We start from the raw sequence: 17392 nt of genomic DNA, 5'->3' as shown, positions 1-17392 counted from the left end.
CCAACCAAGTACGAGCAGACGGGTTTTAGACAGGTCTAGAGAGAAACGAGTCCAATCATAATCTAGAACCGAGTCGTAGACCCGCCTCTTGAATACGACGGGAGCTTTCCGCCCTAAAACGGTCATAAAGCGCTCGCGCTGACGAATCGAGACAACAGCAGCGCAGACGTCTCCGCCTTTAACCAATGCTAACTGCCGTGAGGCGGGGCTTCTTCTGAATGACATGGCAAACAGCAAATCGGAGCGCTGGAGCAGGTGCCGTGCGGCGCTCTCGCGCTACAGTAGGGGGATTTGCGCGCTCTTTGTTTACCACTGACTGGCAGCGAGTGTCTGCAGACGCTGATCTGGGATCGGATTCGTTTGACTTCACCTTCAAGCTCAATGCAGGGTTTCTTGGAAAGATCTGATTCAAGGTGCCTGATTCAGATCACCCCAAATTTCCAAGAGTAGCACGGTTAGTAAATAAGTAAATATTTACACCAATCATATCAGAGTAATAGCGAGAAACTATGAAATCTCAACTTCTGCTTTAAAATTATATATTTGTTTGCACGCAAAACGTAACGCATATATTAAATAATATTAAATTTGGCAATAAAATAAAGTAAAATAATAGAGAGTGTAGTCCTTGTATTTGTGACTGTAACAATAATACTGTACTGTACAGTACTCTGCTTTGGTAACTATTGTCCATGATGTAAATATGTAAAAATTGTGCTTCTATTCTGTGTCCTGTTCTGTTTGTATAAGTGTGTTTTGGCTGCTGATACAACCAAATTTCCCGTTGTGGTATAATTAAAGGATTATTCTATTCTATTCTCTAATACAGACCTACATGTCACACACTTAATAAAACCTAAAAATTCCTGAGAACCTTTAGAGAATGCCCCAAGAGGAATTACCATAGCATAAGCAGGAAAACTTTTCTGTTCAACTTGGCATGTTTTTTTTTTTTTTGGTTTTTTTACCCCACCCATTTGTTCATTGGGTGAGGTGGGTTTACACTTATGGGTAATTTAGAATCACCTGTTAATCCAGTTCCACTAACTGTATGTCTGTGGACTGTGGGGGGAAGCCAGAGCACCCAGAGACAATCCACAGAGACACACAGAAAGTCAGCAGCCAAATATTGAAGTCAAACTCAGGACCTTCTTGCTGTGAGGCAACAGCGCTAACCACTGTCCCACCGTGCTGCTTGCTCAATAAAAGAAAGAAAAAAGGAAACAAGCTGAACAGCAGTGAATTAATGATTTGCATCAAACCCTTGTTTATATTCCCTAAAAAAATCATATTTGGTTGACTTGGTTACATTTATCACCCGTGCCACACCTGCTCTGTGTCCTTTTAGTCAGAACACAATTCTTTTCGCAGGCTGTGTTTCTACGTCTGATTCATCAGCAGTGATATAATTTTCATTTAATATTTGAATTTTGATAAGAAAATAAGGGGTAAACATATTAATCAAGTTACACTTGATTACTACAGTTTCACTTACATCATAAAGTTTTTTTCCCCTTTATAAATAACTCAGTAACTGTTTAGTTACATTTTCTGTAATTGGCTGAAATAATCACTGAAAGTACAACACAAGGAAGATATTCATGTAAAATTGCTGCAGTGGAATGTCCTTTTAAAACATATATAGGCTAACTGGGTGAAGTACAGAGAGTGCAAGGAGTATAAATAAGGACACACCCAATAATCACAATTGAATCCCCATGTTTTATTTCTTCTATAACACTGTTCTCTTTTTTATGGAAGTGCTTTGTGCCTGAGGCAGCTCTGAAATTATATATCTAGTGTCTGCTGAAGCAAAAAAAAAAAAAAGAAAAATTTCTCCTCAGAAAATCCACCCAAATCCTAGAACAGTAGCTTTTGTCGATTTCATATCACTTAATTTATTTAAAAAAGCGTTATTACATTATACTACTCTGTGCTTTACACTATGTATAAAATGTACTGTACTGTGAACAGTGAATCCAAATCAATCTGTCTATTTCTTTCTGCTGTGTTTAAAAAGTCCCATCATAGTAAAGTGATGGTGCTGTAAGTTCAAGTTACATTTCATGGAAGTGGATGCAGGGAGAAAATGACATGACCTCATGTGCAGCCTATAAATAGAAAATGGTAGCCATAATAGAGAAGTGAAAGGGAAGACAGACATGGAACAGCATTAACACTATTTATAAGAGATAATATGTTATCAGTCAGAACACTGCGATCGATGCACTGAAGTTAGCCTGTGCTGTTCCTGCAACACTACTGTGCTTTTGTAAAGTTTCATCAGTGATATTAGTCTCCATAATTAGTGCAAAGTGCAAACAACAAGTTTCCAGGTTGTGCGTCGGACAGGCTGATTACTGGTCAACACTCAACACGGCATTGCCGCCCCCACACTTTGCCAACACATGCTGCAATCAAACACTTACATACTGAGGTGGCATTATTTACTCTTAATTATTAATGTTAAAATAAACAGAAATATCTCAGGTGCTTTGTAATATATCTAGAAAGTGCAACTATTACATAGCCTACATTATATTATGGGTAAAAGATTCATTCATCACGGCACGTTTATATGGGGATTGCTCAGTTTTTTTCATCTTAGCACATACTGCACACTAAAAGTGGTCATCTTGCAAATGCACATGATAAAAAAATACAATTCAAGCACATTTTCAACATCATGCAGATGAAGGGACATTTGTAAAATGTCTGCTCTGTTATGAAGGCACCACCTACCACCTAAGGAAATTACATGATTTTATGAGCCAAAAAACACCCAACAACCCGGATTTAATTTTCTGGGAGTCTGATGTAGTTTCCAGTTGGATCTTCATCCACTTTTTGCAGAATTGTAGAAATGGAAAGATGCTGGATGTGAGTGTAGGTCTCCAATGCTATTGCCTTATATTCACTATTCAGTCTGCACCACCAACACTTAAAAGATTACAGTATTATAGCTCAGTTAAAGTGTACAATAATGCAAAAATAGCACACCAAAACAATAGCGAGGCTGCTTTTACAGACATAAGAGATAACAGCATACTTTGATAGTAGTGCCATAAAACAATGCATGGCGATCATCACATCTGGATCACCTGTGTGGTCTGAGACCCTACAATCATGCTATTCCACTCAACACAAAATGTTAAAATCAAGAAAAGTTTACAATCAGCGAACATCTTTTTCTTTGCATCACACATGGAAAAAAGCCAAAAAACAAACAACACAGAGAAAATACATCTACATGGAACAAACATCTCAAAACCGCTGCTAGTTTAAAGCTGTTTCTCCATGTTACTGTTGCTCTGCTTTGGCTTATCTCAAATACATTCTCAGTCCCTGATGCCAAAAAGTGCATAATCCATACTTACCATAAGAAAATAAAAGAACAAAAGAACAAAAGTGATAAGTGAGCATCTTAGTGGAATACATTCCTCAGAAGCTAAAACATTACCTCCAACAGAGGTCAAAATCTTCCCATCATAAAAATTGAGGGTCAATTGCATGTGGTAGCCACCACGGGGCGCTGTTGCATACCCTTGTCAGTCAGGTATTAGAGTCAGACTGTGTGCTGTGGTAGTGATGGGCCAGATGTGAGACTTAGCAGTTTTCAATGATTTTGAAAGATTGCCAGGACCAATTAGACAACTAGGTCAGTGTACTAAACCCAACTCACCAAAAGAGTAACACCAAACTTGCTAATGTTCGCACTAAATATTTCTTCCTCTTCTGTAAATAGTGTTTCTTCCTATCCTTTATTGTACACTGGTTTATTCAAGGCTCTCTCTACTATTCTGTCTCCCATCATCATATCAGTTCGCTCTCTGAAGTCGGTTTCCTGTCTTTTTCCCTTCCGTTCAGTTGTAGTGGAGATGTTCTGCCAGGGATTGCCTCCGGGTCGGTGGGGAGGCAAACTCAAGGTTTTGACCCAGCTCACCGTCGGGGGAGGCAAGCTGCAGAGCTACTTCGTTCTCATAACAGAATGACGACCGTGAACTCTGAATGTACTTCTGCTCGGCCAGATCTTTAGCACTGCAGGAAGGTGTGTTCGGGATTTCATAGGTCCGATGGAAAAATGAGTAATCCACCTGGAAAAAAGCATAGAACAGTGACTTTTAGTTAAATGCTCAAAAGGCTCAAAATGACAATACAACCCTGCTGATGTTTGGTTGAAGAATGTTTATTGCTGAATAGAAGACGCTACTTCTGAGTGCTTCCTTATTCACCTGCATGTTTGATTTGGCATATTTTTGTATGCTGATGCCTTTCAAGATCCAATCCTAAAGTGACTTTTGTTCTCTCCCAGGAGCAAAACAATACATATGTTATGTAATGTACAATTAGGGCTGATAGAATTTTACTTTTGCTGATGCTTAATTTTAAAATCTGTGTAATGCTAAATTTCTGATGCTTTCTGGCTGATGAAGTCTGGCTGTTCTGGATTGCATCATCTCTTGGTTGTTTCTGTGCACAGTCGGGATTCTCGGTCTGCATTTTCACGTGCTTTGTCACATATGTTGTCAAGCCTTTGGCCAAATATCTAGCTTCTACTTTGCAGACAGCAAGGAAACACACGTTAACACCAAACAACACGTCAACACATGCCAACTATTGAGAGTGAAAACATAACTTCTTGACTGTTATGAACACATTACCATGGTGGTGGTATTTCCCTGCATGTAGCTATGCTTGTTAATGTAAACATGCTGAAAGTAGCAAGTGTAAACACGAAAGTATGCAATCTGAGATATAACAGCAGAATTGACTCATAGCCTTTTCAATTAATGGTAACACAAAATGTTGCAGATTGACTAACTATTACCCAATCAGCAGCTCAGACAGGATTAAGTTGATTATCAAAGACTATCAAAGTTTTAAACATCAACTCCACTCTTTTTTTGGCACCACTGAGGCTTTGCTACTAAATGATAAATGGAGAAACACACTGAATTATATTTAGTTTGCTCAGCTTCACTCCTATTTTATCAAAAAACCTGGTAAAATGTATATGACGTCATGGCTATGCATCAGTGATGACTTAAAATGGTCTTAGATTTAAAGACTGGAAGCTGTGTCAGGATTAAATGGAAAAAAGAGTTTTCTGTCTGTACTTCTGTTTTCACCTGGTAGCCATCTTTCCTCTCAAAGAGCACTGGTTCAAAGCGGTGTCCCCAGAGGATTTCAGTAGCCAGATAGGAGCTGCGGCACTGCGTGGTCATGGCTGTGGCCTCCACCATGCCTTCAAGTATGACCACCACCTCCAGGTCAGAGTCGTTCTCCAGCGTTTTTTGGTCCATCTCAAAGAAAGGCGACTCTTCATTGATTTCATGGACAATTGTTACAGGCGAGACCAAGAAGATGCGGTCAGTGCCGGTGTCAAACCCCACGTTGATGTCCACGTTGTCCAGTGGGAGGTACTCTCCCTCTGGTGTCACCCTTGACTGGGAGCAGGTTTGAAATGTAAAAGTCATTATTTGGTCCATATCACATCCCACATTAGATATTTCAGTTCATTAAGGCTTTTGAGGAAATATTAAAAAGAAAACAGAAAGATTTTTATTATTGGAACAAAGGTTAATTAATTACATCGTGATATCACCTTGAAGGTAACACTTGACATTTTCTAAAGGTAATCTGATGAAAGCATTGTAAATTAAAAATCTTACCCTGACCGAATTGTCTAGCATTTGGTTATTATATTCAGCTGAATCTCACTATGCACTTCTTTAGTCACCTTGCCAATCCATAGGCTTATCACTCACCCAACCTTGCTATTGAACAATATCCAGTTTTAGTATTCACAATTGTATTCCCTTCATCCTCAAACTTAATCCCATCTGCCCTGCCTAAACTTTGATATGGTCATGCTATTAAAAGAGATCAAATTCTCCACACTGCAGCCAAAATGCGCTACAGATTTTGATCCTACAGAAAATCCTGAGGGAACACACATGCAAACTACAGATATAAGGACAAACATTAGGGTAAACTTCAGTAGTCATAGAAAACAATCACCGAACCCACAGAGATACAGTATACAAGAGGAAATGAGATGACGAAGGACAATGGTCCTTAGTTAAAGAATTGTGGGCAAGTTAATCCATGGTAAATCTTCCTAACCCCTGAGGGAAAATAAAACAAGCTCTCATTAACTACGGTCCACAGAATACGGGCCAGATGGTCTCAGCCCTCTCTCTTTCTCTTTTTTTCCCCTCTACTGCTCTATCACAGTAGCAACCTCTATTATTTGGTGCATTCCTGACTTTGACTCCGTTACAATCACCAGATAACTTCTTTGACCTTTTTCATGTCAGGGTTGTTTTCTGGCCTCTTTTTTCATCAGTATGATTATTTGTATTTTTTCCACTTACCTTTAGTAGTTGTGCTCTGACGTGTGCTTCTACCAGGTGGCTTTTGCGTAGGTTTCCGACCCTCCACATCACACAGAGTTTTCCATCTCTCAACGCCACAACAGCAGTGTCGGAGAACACCAGGGTCTCGTTGCGCTTCTTGGGCTTGGCAATCTTTGCCATGACTGCCCCGATGATGAAGGCGTCAATTATGCAGCCCACAATGCACTGCAAAACGACCGCCACCACCGCCAGGGGACATTCTTCGGTCACACTTCTGAAGCCATAACCGATGGATGTCTGCGTCTCCAAGGAGAACAGAAAGGCTGCCATGAAGCTGTTCACCTGGAAGAAGCATGGCTCCTCAACCGCTGCCTCTCTATCAGACTCTCCTCCAGAGCCAGCATCTCCTGATCCTGGAGATGAACTTGAGCTGGGGGTAAGCCGAATGGAGAGGTCTCCATGTGCAGAGGCAATGAGCCAGAAGGCAAATCCAAAGAGCAGCCAGGAGAGAACGAAGGAGAGAGTGAAGATGACCAGCATCCATCGCCAGCGGATGTCCACGCAAGTGGTAAAGAGGTCACTGAGGTACCGCTGGCCCCTCTCGCTCATGTTGACAAAGGTGACGTTGCAGCGTCCGTCCTTGCCCACAAAGCGTTGTCGGGGCCGGCGGGTTGAGCGCCTATTGCGCCGGCGGCTGGTAGTGGAGGGGGAAGAGAGTGAATCCTGATCTGATGAAGAACGGCCTTCCCCTCTCCCTCCTACACTACTGCCTCTTCCACTCTTGGGCCCTGAACACATTCTTCCTCCTCTCAACCCACCTTCTCCTCCTGCATCTCCTCCAGCTGACTCTCCAATGGCACCATGCCTCCGGGCATTGTTGGTGTTGCTTTGAAGAGGCAGAGCTTTGCCATTGAGGGCATGGGTCGGAGAGGGGCTGGTTGGGGTCCCTGTCCCTGCTGGGCTCCCCCCTCCGCCAGATGTATCTGCAGCACTCTGTGCTAGCCTCATGACCTCCTCCTCCTCCACTGGCCCATCCACCACAGCACTGAAGCGTCGTTTTACACGTGCTGCCCCCATCATCTGCTATGAGTTCTCTGTATTTATAAGTGTGCCTTGTTTATCGATGTAATGAATAAGCACCTTGATACCGTCAGTGAAATTATGTGTGGTGTTAATGTCACAGTCAGTCTCTTTTAATACAGAGATAATTGTAGGTCCATGGCGCCCAATGGTAACCAGAGGATAACACCCTCCAAGGCCATTGGTCAATCACTTTCTTCAGTGTCTCTTCCACAACTTCTTATTCTGTTACTCCGTACAGTCAGTCCTTTCAGTAATGGATTCCCAGCAAGCTAATGGGCTTTCTTGTAGTGTGAGTTCAGTAACAACCAATGACCTTAAATCACAGTCACTTTAGTGAAAGGAGGTGAGCTGAAAAGAACGACTTCAATAGCAGCCCAAAGAGTCCAACTCTGTGATCTGCAAAATTTCATTTGACAAGGAGTGGTAGAGCTGGGCTAACTTTGACATACATCAGAAAAGCATGCAGGATTGGTTCTATATAGTTGAAAACACTAAAAGGATAGTCTTGAGGTTTTTTGCTCGAGCAGGACTCATTTGATAAACACTTCAAAAAATATAAGCTGATAATGCAATGGAGCAAGACAATGGGATAGAAATGTGATGATATACAACGTACGCAGAGAACACAAAGCCAAATTCAGGTCAAACAGTATGATAACTTCCAACATGCAGTTGAAACAAGAAAGAAACATGCCAATTCTTACGATCAAACTTCTCTCCACTTTCACAACCACTTGAGAAGGGCATGAGGCAAAAGACAATACAAAACCATCAAATCTCTACTGTTATTATTTATCATTCATAATTCATTGCCAAGATATCTTGATTCAGCTGGCTTAAGCTATTCTCATCACTTTTTTTCACAGATAAAGGAAATACAACTTTTGTTCCCAACACCAGGGACCCAACTGAAAAAAAAAAACATGATTTGTTTGCCATTTCTTTTCCAATCATGTCACTGCCTTTACAATTTCACATGTTCTTTTTAAGTGTCTGCAAAACTGTTTAATGGCCATTGTCAGATTCTCAAAGACATATTTTGTGCACTGCCTCCTGGATAATATTGGCCGATAACTACATTTACAGCCACAACAAAGATATACCTCAACACATTTATAAAGAGTCAAAAGTTGAGAACAGCAATCACCTGATTTGATCTGTTTTCTGCAGAGGTCAAGCTCCAGAGTTCACAGGTCAGGTGTATGTCTAAGCAGGAGGCTGTAACAGTTTTTGTGCCTTGCAGACTCTTACTTGGCATCCCTGTTTGAACCAGATCACGAAGGCTATTTGAGCATCAAAGAGGTTCCTCAAATAAAAAGTTATTTGCAGATATTAAAAAAAATGAAAAAAAAACAAAAACAAAAAACATCAGCATGCTAGAGAATCTTTAAAGTGAACCACAAGTTATCAACTAATGAGCATGCAAAAGTATACAAAATCATCAATATATCGAAATGATTACTAAAGGCTTAAGTTAAGCAAGAAAAACATGCAAATACATCTGATAATGAAAAGGATGTGCTTGTAATATTATCATTTACCTTGCCCAATCATTCCCAGAGACCCTTACAACTGAATCCTGACAAAGTGTAAAAATCATGCAACCCATAATCATTTAGTAACCAGTGAACAAAATGAGTTACTCAACCATAACCGTGCACTGCTGAAGGTACAGAGAGAACAGCAAAGCAAGAAGCAGGAGCTGCTGCTATAACTTTCCAAATACAGAGCAAGTCATTGCATCCAACCAGTAAAAGCAGGGTAAACAAAAAGTCTACAACAAATGAAAATGGGGGAAAAGATCCCTCCTGAAGTGAGAAGTAACATAGGGGTTCATCTTTGCTTGAGTGTTGGCCTCCTTTTTTGACACATGTTCAGTGAGAGCACTGAGCTTTGTTGATCTGAGGGAAGGGAAGAGTCACAGAAGAAGGAAATGAAAGGGTCTGCTTCTTATTCTGTTTCCCTTTATTGAGGTTTCGGTGACTGTTCTGTATCCCTTTATGTTTGGATCATCACGCCTAACCCACTGCAGACTTAAAAAAGAAATTAGACCAAACAGAAAGGAGAATATAAATGTGAAGGAAGTATCAGCACTAGTTTAAATTATCATGTTGCCAAGTCAAAAGGCAATGAGAAGCTAAACTGCTAAAATCTTGTTTGTCGATCAGACACTTACCTTTGTTAGTGTATCCCTCTGGTTTATCAAATGCAGTTCATTGGTTGCTTTTTTGTGGATAGTGTTAAGATGAAAAATCAGACCTTCTTGTAGCTTGACCCAGATGTACCTATCAGAGAAAAAGAGAAGAGAAACAAAGAGAAAAATGCATGTTTATATCCGCATGTTATGCAGTAATATTTGCAGCGACCATTAAAATGTATCCACCATTAAAAAATGTAAAAAACACAACACAAGAAGTAGCACACTCATTGATACTTACAGAGGCAACTGAGAGGCCTATCTGCTAATCCTCTGAAGTCTTGCAAATAGCTACTTGTGTTATAGAAAGAAATGGTAGAATATACTAAGTAATTGCATCTAACAAATGTCAACCCACTGGAAATTCTCAGCCTAACTTTAAACTATGACTTGAGTTTTCTAATTAGCCAATCACATGGTAGTAACTGAATGCTTTTAGGCTTGTGGACAGGATTGAGATGAGCTGCTGATGTTCAAACCGAGTATCAGAACGGGGAAGAAAGGTAATTTAAGTGACTTTGAATGTGACGTGGTTGTTGGTGTCAGATCGGCTGGTGAGCATTTCAGAAACTGCTGATCTGCTGGAATTTTCCAGTCATCTCAAAGATTTACAGAAAATGTCCAGAAAAAGAGAAACTAACCAGCGTGCAGCATTTCTCTGGGTGAAAATTCACTGTTAATACCCGAGGTCAGAGAAAAATGGCCAGAGTTTTTTGAGCTGATATAGGCAACAATAACTTAAATAACCACTTGTTATGACCACAGTATGCAGAAGAGCATGCACAGCACGTCAAATGTTGAAGCAGATTGGGTATAGTGGCAGAGGACCAAACTGGATGCTGTCAGCTAAGAACAGGAAACTGAGGCTACAGTTCATATACCCTCACCAAAATTAGGCAACTTCCATTTGCAAGATTGGAAAAATGCTGCCTGCTCTGGTGAGTCTTAATTTCTGCTGCGATATTCAGATGGTAGGGTCACAAGTTAGCATAAACAACATGAAACCATGCATCTATCTTGCCTTATGTCAGCAACTCAGGTTGCTTGGTGATGTAAATGGTGTGAGGGATATTTTCCTGGCACACTTAGTACCAAATAAGAACCATTTAATTGCCACAGTCTAGATTGGTCTGGTTGCTGATCATAAGCATCACTTTATTGACACAGTGTAACCATCTTCTTATTCACATCATTAATAAGCGGCCATCAAATCTGCAGCAACTGTGTGATGCTGACATGTCCATATGAAGCAAAATCTCTAATAATGTTTCTAGCATCTTGTTGAATTTATGCCATGAAGAATTAAAGCAGATCTGAAGGCAAAAGGGATCCAACTCAGTATTAGCAAGGTGTAACTAATGAAGTGGCAGATGAGTCTATGTTAGTATGCAAAAAGCTGGAGTGGATGGAGCTCTGATACCATGATTTACTCTTGTGATGCTTGAATATAAAGAGCAGTGGCTCCAGTTTAATAGGGTGAGCTATACTGCAGAATGTGACATTTATTTAAAAAAGCAGGAATAAAGAAAGAAGTCATTAAGTTCATAATAACACTTAATTCATCAATGTTCAGCAATGATATTATTGTTTTTGTAACCTACTGGTAACAGCACCTGAAGATGAAAATACAGATCAAATAGATAAGACAAAGTTCGCATAGCTAGTTTACTGTAATTGTTAGACATCTATCTGCAGCCTTGAAAAACTCACTATAAGCTACATGTAGTCCACTTTCAGAATTAATGCAGGAGAAGTAATCACTCATATTCACCTCATTTCCAACACTATGCCAGCTACAACAAAAATTATAAATGCACATTAGCATTTATGTTAAAAGGTAATAATCTGGTGCAATACAGAAAACCTCCACTGAAAGTATAAAGGAACAACAGAGGGACACAAAATATACTAATATAACAGTATGTGTCAGCATGAGTATCATCCTGCTTTGAGAGCTGCATCCAAATGCGTCTTTATGCTCCTGGCACATCCTCATGTAGAAACTGATATATAACATGTGACTGCAACACTGTGGAAATTGTTCGAACGCCAGACTGAAATCAAACTGAACCCTAAAGTCTTTTATGGTCAAATTTTACACCAAACTGCACACTAACATTATGATTATGTGATTTATGATTTACATGCTTATGCTGCCCAGTGTTTACTTAATAAAGAAATAACCCAGTAGGCAGTCCTGACCTTCATACTTCTACTGTAACTCGTGCCAACCAAAGAACAAGTTCTCACATCGGCTATCTCTGGGCTGACTTGTCATTTGATGACTCACAACAGCCACTGGAGTAGGCGATGAGAGAGGCGTGCATGTGGCTGATATGAGAGTGTATGTATCGTTGTGTTGCCTAACCTTATCGTGTTGAGGTGGCAAATATCTCAAATGATTCCTCATACAAGAGCATTCACGTGGGAAAATTACATGTGTGAAGTTGTTGCTTCCAGAGAAGCATCTCATCTGCAGCCCTGCCTTATATGATGAAAGCTGGGCAACGTGATCAGACTAATCATGTCTGTCAGTCCTTTGACCAAACAAATCCAAAAAGCCATTCGGTGTAGACATCAGTGAAGAAGAACATAAAAAATAAAAAACTGTGTAACTGTACAAAACTGTTATCCTATTGGATAGACATAGAGTATGGAAAGAAAACTGGGAATGTCTTTGAAAATGGACCCTTCATCTCTACTTCCAGGATATCAAAAATTGTTAAAGGTTGCTCGAATGGGTGTTATGATGTCCTTCCATATACTGTAAAGAAAAACATTTTTATGTCTTGGAAAGTCTTCCCGCTGGTATATTTGACTTGTTTGTTGCATTGAAGGGAAAGGTTTTTGCTTTGCTAACTCTTGAGTCATTTCGGTGGTTTGAAATCTCATCAGCGACTGCAAACCTTTGGTGCCTGTTTACAACAAGGTCACTGCTGATCACATCTGTCACTGCTTGGTTGTTTGATATTTGGTTTGTATTTGCTACAACCCTGCGTAGTATGCTATTTGTTTTAAATTTACTTCTTTTGTTTATCTCTTAACAGCTTCCTACTTTTATTTTTCACACAGACCAGGTGTTGTGTTGTGCTGAGCCATTTGTTGTAACAATAAATACAATATAGATAATTTTTTTAAATTCTCCTGTGATATTAACTTTTTTAATTAAGCAAACAAAGAGAAAACTTACAGAAATACCAGCATATGTAACTGTAGCATCAAAATGATAACCCAACAACTGTCGTAATAATGTCCTTTATAATCTAGGGGTGTTAGATTGTGTTAATAATGAAATTTTGAGCATATCCGCAGGTTGTTAGTGCTTGGAATAGCTTTGATCTCAACATTAACCCACTGACTTGACAGAACAGGTGCTTTAATGATTGCATTTATCGTTCCCGTGCAGGACCACACTAATCCACTCTCACCACCTACTTTTCTGTGCTTTCTTTCACACCGGGTCTCTCATGATTTATTTTGCCTCTCTCTGGCATCTCCCCTGTCCTCGTTCTATCCAGATTATCTTGGCATATTAAAGTGTTATGTGGCCAGATTAGATTTGCAAAGGATATGATTCGACTGTCATTGAAAGATGTATTGAATAAACTTCACGTTGCAGTACCATCAGTATTTTTGCCTCTTCTGGTACACGGCTGAGCCGCCCTATTTCCTTTTTTCTTCAAGAAAACAATGAGCCAGAAATTTTCGCATCCCATTTTTGGTCTTTAAGGTATTTAGGTTTTATCACCATTGTGAATACAACATACAACACAGAACCTAAGCGAGCCTCTACATTGTGAAGCCACAGTAATATAGAGGGACATCAATAAGTCATATTGATCAATGGAGGTCAGAAACCAGGACACGGATTGGGTCTTTGTCCCTCTCTCGCAGCATCCCTTGGCTCATTGTCAAGCCATTTTCTCTCCATGTCTTTTATTTAGGCTTAATTTATATATGAAACCTCACAATGCGAGGCAGATTTTAATCATGGTCTATATGCACAAAGAAATTTCTCCAGAAAATCTATAAGCAAAGCCTGAAAATATAAGTACGTAAATGCACAACACTGCTGTGACCTTTTTTCCAGATCTAATCAATAATTTATGTTACAATAGCTACAGCTGGCAGGTGTTCACATTACCAAACAGTAACAGTTACATCAGAATATTAAGTAATATTATAATTGAGAAAGAACTGGGATTAAACCTGGATTTATAATGAGGGGGTGCCCTGTGGTCATAAGTGGTCATCAGCAACAGCAAAGGGAAAATTCAGCATGTACAAGAATTATTCATACAGATATCGCTGCAGTTTCTTTTTATTTGTGTTATTTAAATGCAGTTATTTCTATGACAAAAACTTATTTGAGAGAATGGAAATTCCTTCTCTGCAGAAAAAAACCCCAACAGAAATGCTATTTTGGAATAAAAAAGGTCATCTATGGGGAGATTTTTAGTAAAAATTATTTGACAGACTGTATATAAAATATAACTGTCTGCTTTGAATGTGTGCGTGCAAAACAAACAGCTACTGATAGGACAAGTCTGTTAGTATATATTTGTGCTGAAGATGCAAGAGAAAGAGAGAAGCAAAATATATGAATTATTTAACATGGCTTTAATACACGATGCTATAACTTTGCATTAACTAGCCGTGAATTTATTATGATATTAAACTGAAATTAAATAAGCTTGCTCCACAGTTCAGCTTTAACTTGAACTTTTTCAAGTAAACATCTCCTTAAAAACAAATGGGTCAAATGCATTTCAGCGGAATAAGGGGAGCATAGAGAACATTGGACAGGTGGTGTTACTGTGTTGTCTGATCCATGTTTACACTGATGGAGAAAGACGTGAGGCTGAACATTTCCTAATGATCCCCAAGAGTAACCATGCTCTGAATATACACTATGGGACCCCAGCCCATATTAACCTTTAAGTAAGATCACTGCTTGACTCATAGTAAACAGTTTTAACAGGGATCCTACCTTACTTGCAGTGCAGCCAGACTGCTAACATTTCAGCTGGAGCTACTGAATTTTTAAATGTATGTCAGGAGAAAAAGTTTAAAATTAAAAATGTTCCTTAAAATTTGGAACATTGTTTTCCAGTAAAACAGATGTTTTACTGTGCACAGCTAAGGTGAAGTAGTTACCAATTTCCTGCCAGCCAATGTGCACACACCCTCCTACAGCAGCATCTGATCATAAGCACAAGCATGTGGTCATCCTGGCATTCAGCCTTATTCCATCTAATTGAAAATTTACTGCTTCCGGTCCTCGCTCAGCTGTTCGCTGTGACAGAGGTCATTGTGTGATGACAACCAAATGTTAATCTCGGAGTTAAGACAGCGCATAAAGCAATGTGGTGGTTAAAACGCAACACAGCACTTTTCTAATTAAGAAAATACTCAGAAGGCTGAAAAGCATGCAGACAGGACCGATAATGTTAGAACCAACATCAGTATGTTCACACTGCTTCTAATCCCCCATTTTATCTTATACATATTATATTAAAACAAAAAAATGACTGCCCCATACTGGAGAGAAATCTAAAAATGGTGTTGTACCCTGCCACTGCTAATACACATGACCCCACAGGTGCAGACATACCCCGGCATCCAATGAATATGCAGAGCTTTAACTGATCTGTTCAAAGCACAAACAACGGTTCAGTGAGGCCATATGCAGTAAAGGCGACACTATACTACAGTCAACGTGTAGGCTACATACATTATATGAATGAAGAGTCAAACTGCAGCTTAAAATCGTTATTGTTTATTCTTATAAACTAAAAATAATCCTCTTCAGCTATCGGATAATGTGCAACACCATCTCCTACCTCCATCTCCTCCAACCGACAATCATAACATGCACCCCAGCAACATGCCAGTGCTAGTTCAATTTCAAGAACCTCTAAGACTAATACAACGATTAACAACAGGAGAGTAAAATTACAGGATACTTTTAGATAAGGCAACAAACAACGATAATATTGTGACATAAAGGCAGAAAACAGGAAGAGAAGCTTTATCAAAAATGTCAGAAATAGCATCAAATACATATTTTAATATTTTTAGTGAATCATCCTGCTGACATTAATCCTTCCATCTCCTCTGAAAACCTAAAAAGTAGTTATTTTTGATAACTGGTGATATGCTGTAATCTACAAAAGGAATCAAAACGTAACATCTGTAAACAGGTGTGTGTGTGTGTGTGTGTGTGTGTGTGTGTCTGTGTGTGTGTGTGTGTGTGTGTGCGTGCGTGCGTGCGTGTGTGTGTGTGTGTGTGTGTGTGAAATTACCAACAAGGAGGTTCTACCTAAATATGCCGTCAAGCTGCATTATGTGAGGTGAGCACAGGGTTGGAGCTTGACCCATGATGGGGAGAAATACTGAGCCACATTAACATCTGATTGTTTCCTTTTTCTCTCCCCTGTAACTTTCATTTCTCCCAAATTTATGGATGTTGCTGACGTATCTATCCGTCAATATCTTTTCACTATAAGAAACAAAATGCCAACTTTCAGTGCTATTTATGCTCTGATCAGTTGTCTTAGTTTCCTTTACAGTCACCTAAAGGTCTTTAATGCTGTTTAAAAATGTAATCGGCTGGGTAAAGAAAATGTTATCTCATAATCCCTTACTTTGGTCCAACCTGCGGTCCGACCACGTGCCACCCTCAAAAATCCTGATCCATGCCATGTCACTTTAACGTTGCTGTACCTACCAGTGCTGCCAGAAAATAAACCTGGTTGGAAATGATGGAGGCTGCATGTGTTTCACATTTGTACTCGTTTGTTGTTAAGTATTGCCTCATTTTAAAGCCTTTTTTTAAATACAGATGTGTTTCTTATCAGGTTATGACTCACAAAGGCAGAAAAGGATTAAAGTTTGGGTGCACAAGGCAAACTTATCTCTCTGACATTGTTCGTTTTTCTTAAAAAACAAAACAAAACATTGGCTTCTTTATTTATTCCTCCAGTAATCCTCCAGTTCTGCACATTGTGAATTAAGGTGAAAATACATTTAAATTCGAGATTTGACTATAAAACATCACACAGTGGTTTAAACCTGACACAGATATTTAAAGGTGCAGAAATGTGAGGGTTTTCAGAGTATTACAGTACGAAATAATATAAATATCGACAACTAAAATTACAGGCTGTTTGTAATCATAATTAGTGTTTGCGAACTTCCTTCAATCAGCAAAATTTAAGGAAAACAAAATTTCACAAGTGAAATTCAATCAGCACTTACCCTGTGCTGACAGCGTCCTCCCATGAAACCAGCGCCACGTCAGTTTGGTGCTTCGGGTTGTTTCCTTATTAAACCAGCCGCTGTTTGGTTATTTTTTTTAATGATTAATAGCCGCTGCGCGAGCTGTCCAGTGCTGGCGCTCTGTCCGCGAGCCCTCGGGTCGCTGTTGTGCGCGTCCACCCTGCAGTGCTGTGCGCTCCCAACTAGACACGAGCACGCGCCTCGCCGGAATGCCAGAGTGACCTTGTCACACCAGCCTCAGAATTACAGTTTATATGGGTAATATCCCAACATATAGAACCCAAACACCGATTATTTTTTACATTCAAGTTATTTTTAGTGTTTTTATTATTACACGAATAGCTAGTTAAACAAGGAAGTTATTATTCTTTTTTTTTTTTTAACCTTATAAGGAGGCCAAGAAGTGATCCATGCCATAAGTTGCTGCTCTGCTGTAGCCAATGGGATCCTGATAAAATAAACTAAAAATAAA

The 17392-nt window shown here is 39.5% G+C and overlaps 1 protein-coding gene across 3 annotated transcripts; it reads right to left on the bottom strand.

The window, feature by feature from the left end:
• Positions 1 to 1624: 1624 nt before the first annotated feature.
• Positions 1625 to 17042, bottom strand: kcnj14 (potassium inwardly rectifying channel subfamily J member 14). Of its 3 annotated transcripts, none has more exons than XM_084943251.1 (5): positions 16900 to 17042; positions 8590 to 9727; positions 6378 to 8175; positions 5130 to 5447; positions 1625 to 4094 (listed from the first exon to the last, which is right to left on the bottom strand). In XM_084943251.1, the coding sequence occupies exons 3-5, from the start codon at positions 7437 to 7439 to the stop codon at positions 3864 to 3866; spliced, it is 1611 nt and encodes a 536-aa protein (XP_084799377.1). In that variant the 5' UTR covers positions 7440 to 8175; positions 8590 to 9727; positions 16900 to 17042; the 3' UTR covers positions 1625 to 3863. The 3 variants fall into 3 exon arrangements, with proteins under 3 accessions (XP_084799377.1, XP_084799379.1, XP_084799378.1); XM_084943253.1 differs by having other exon boundaries at positions 6378 to 8702; positions 8984 to 9727; XM_084943252.1 differs by having other exon boundaries at positions 6378 to 9475; positions 9619 to 9727.
• Positions 17043 to 17392: the final 350 nt, after the last annotated feature.

This window comes from Perissodus microlepis, chromosome 11 (assembly GCF_051167445.1).
Source record: "Perissodus microlepis isolate ML-2025 ecotype Zambia chromosome 11, ASM5116744v1, whole genome shotgun sequence".
Taxonomy (NCBI): Eukaryota; Metazoa; Chordata; class Actinopteri; order Cichliformes; family Cichlidae; genus Perissodus; species Perissodus microlepis.
The sequence above is the reverse complement of the archived record's forward strand: the minus strand, read 5'-3'. Positions and strand labels throughout refer to the sequence as shown.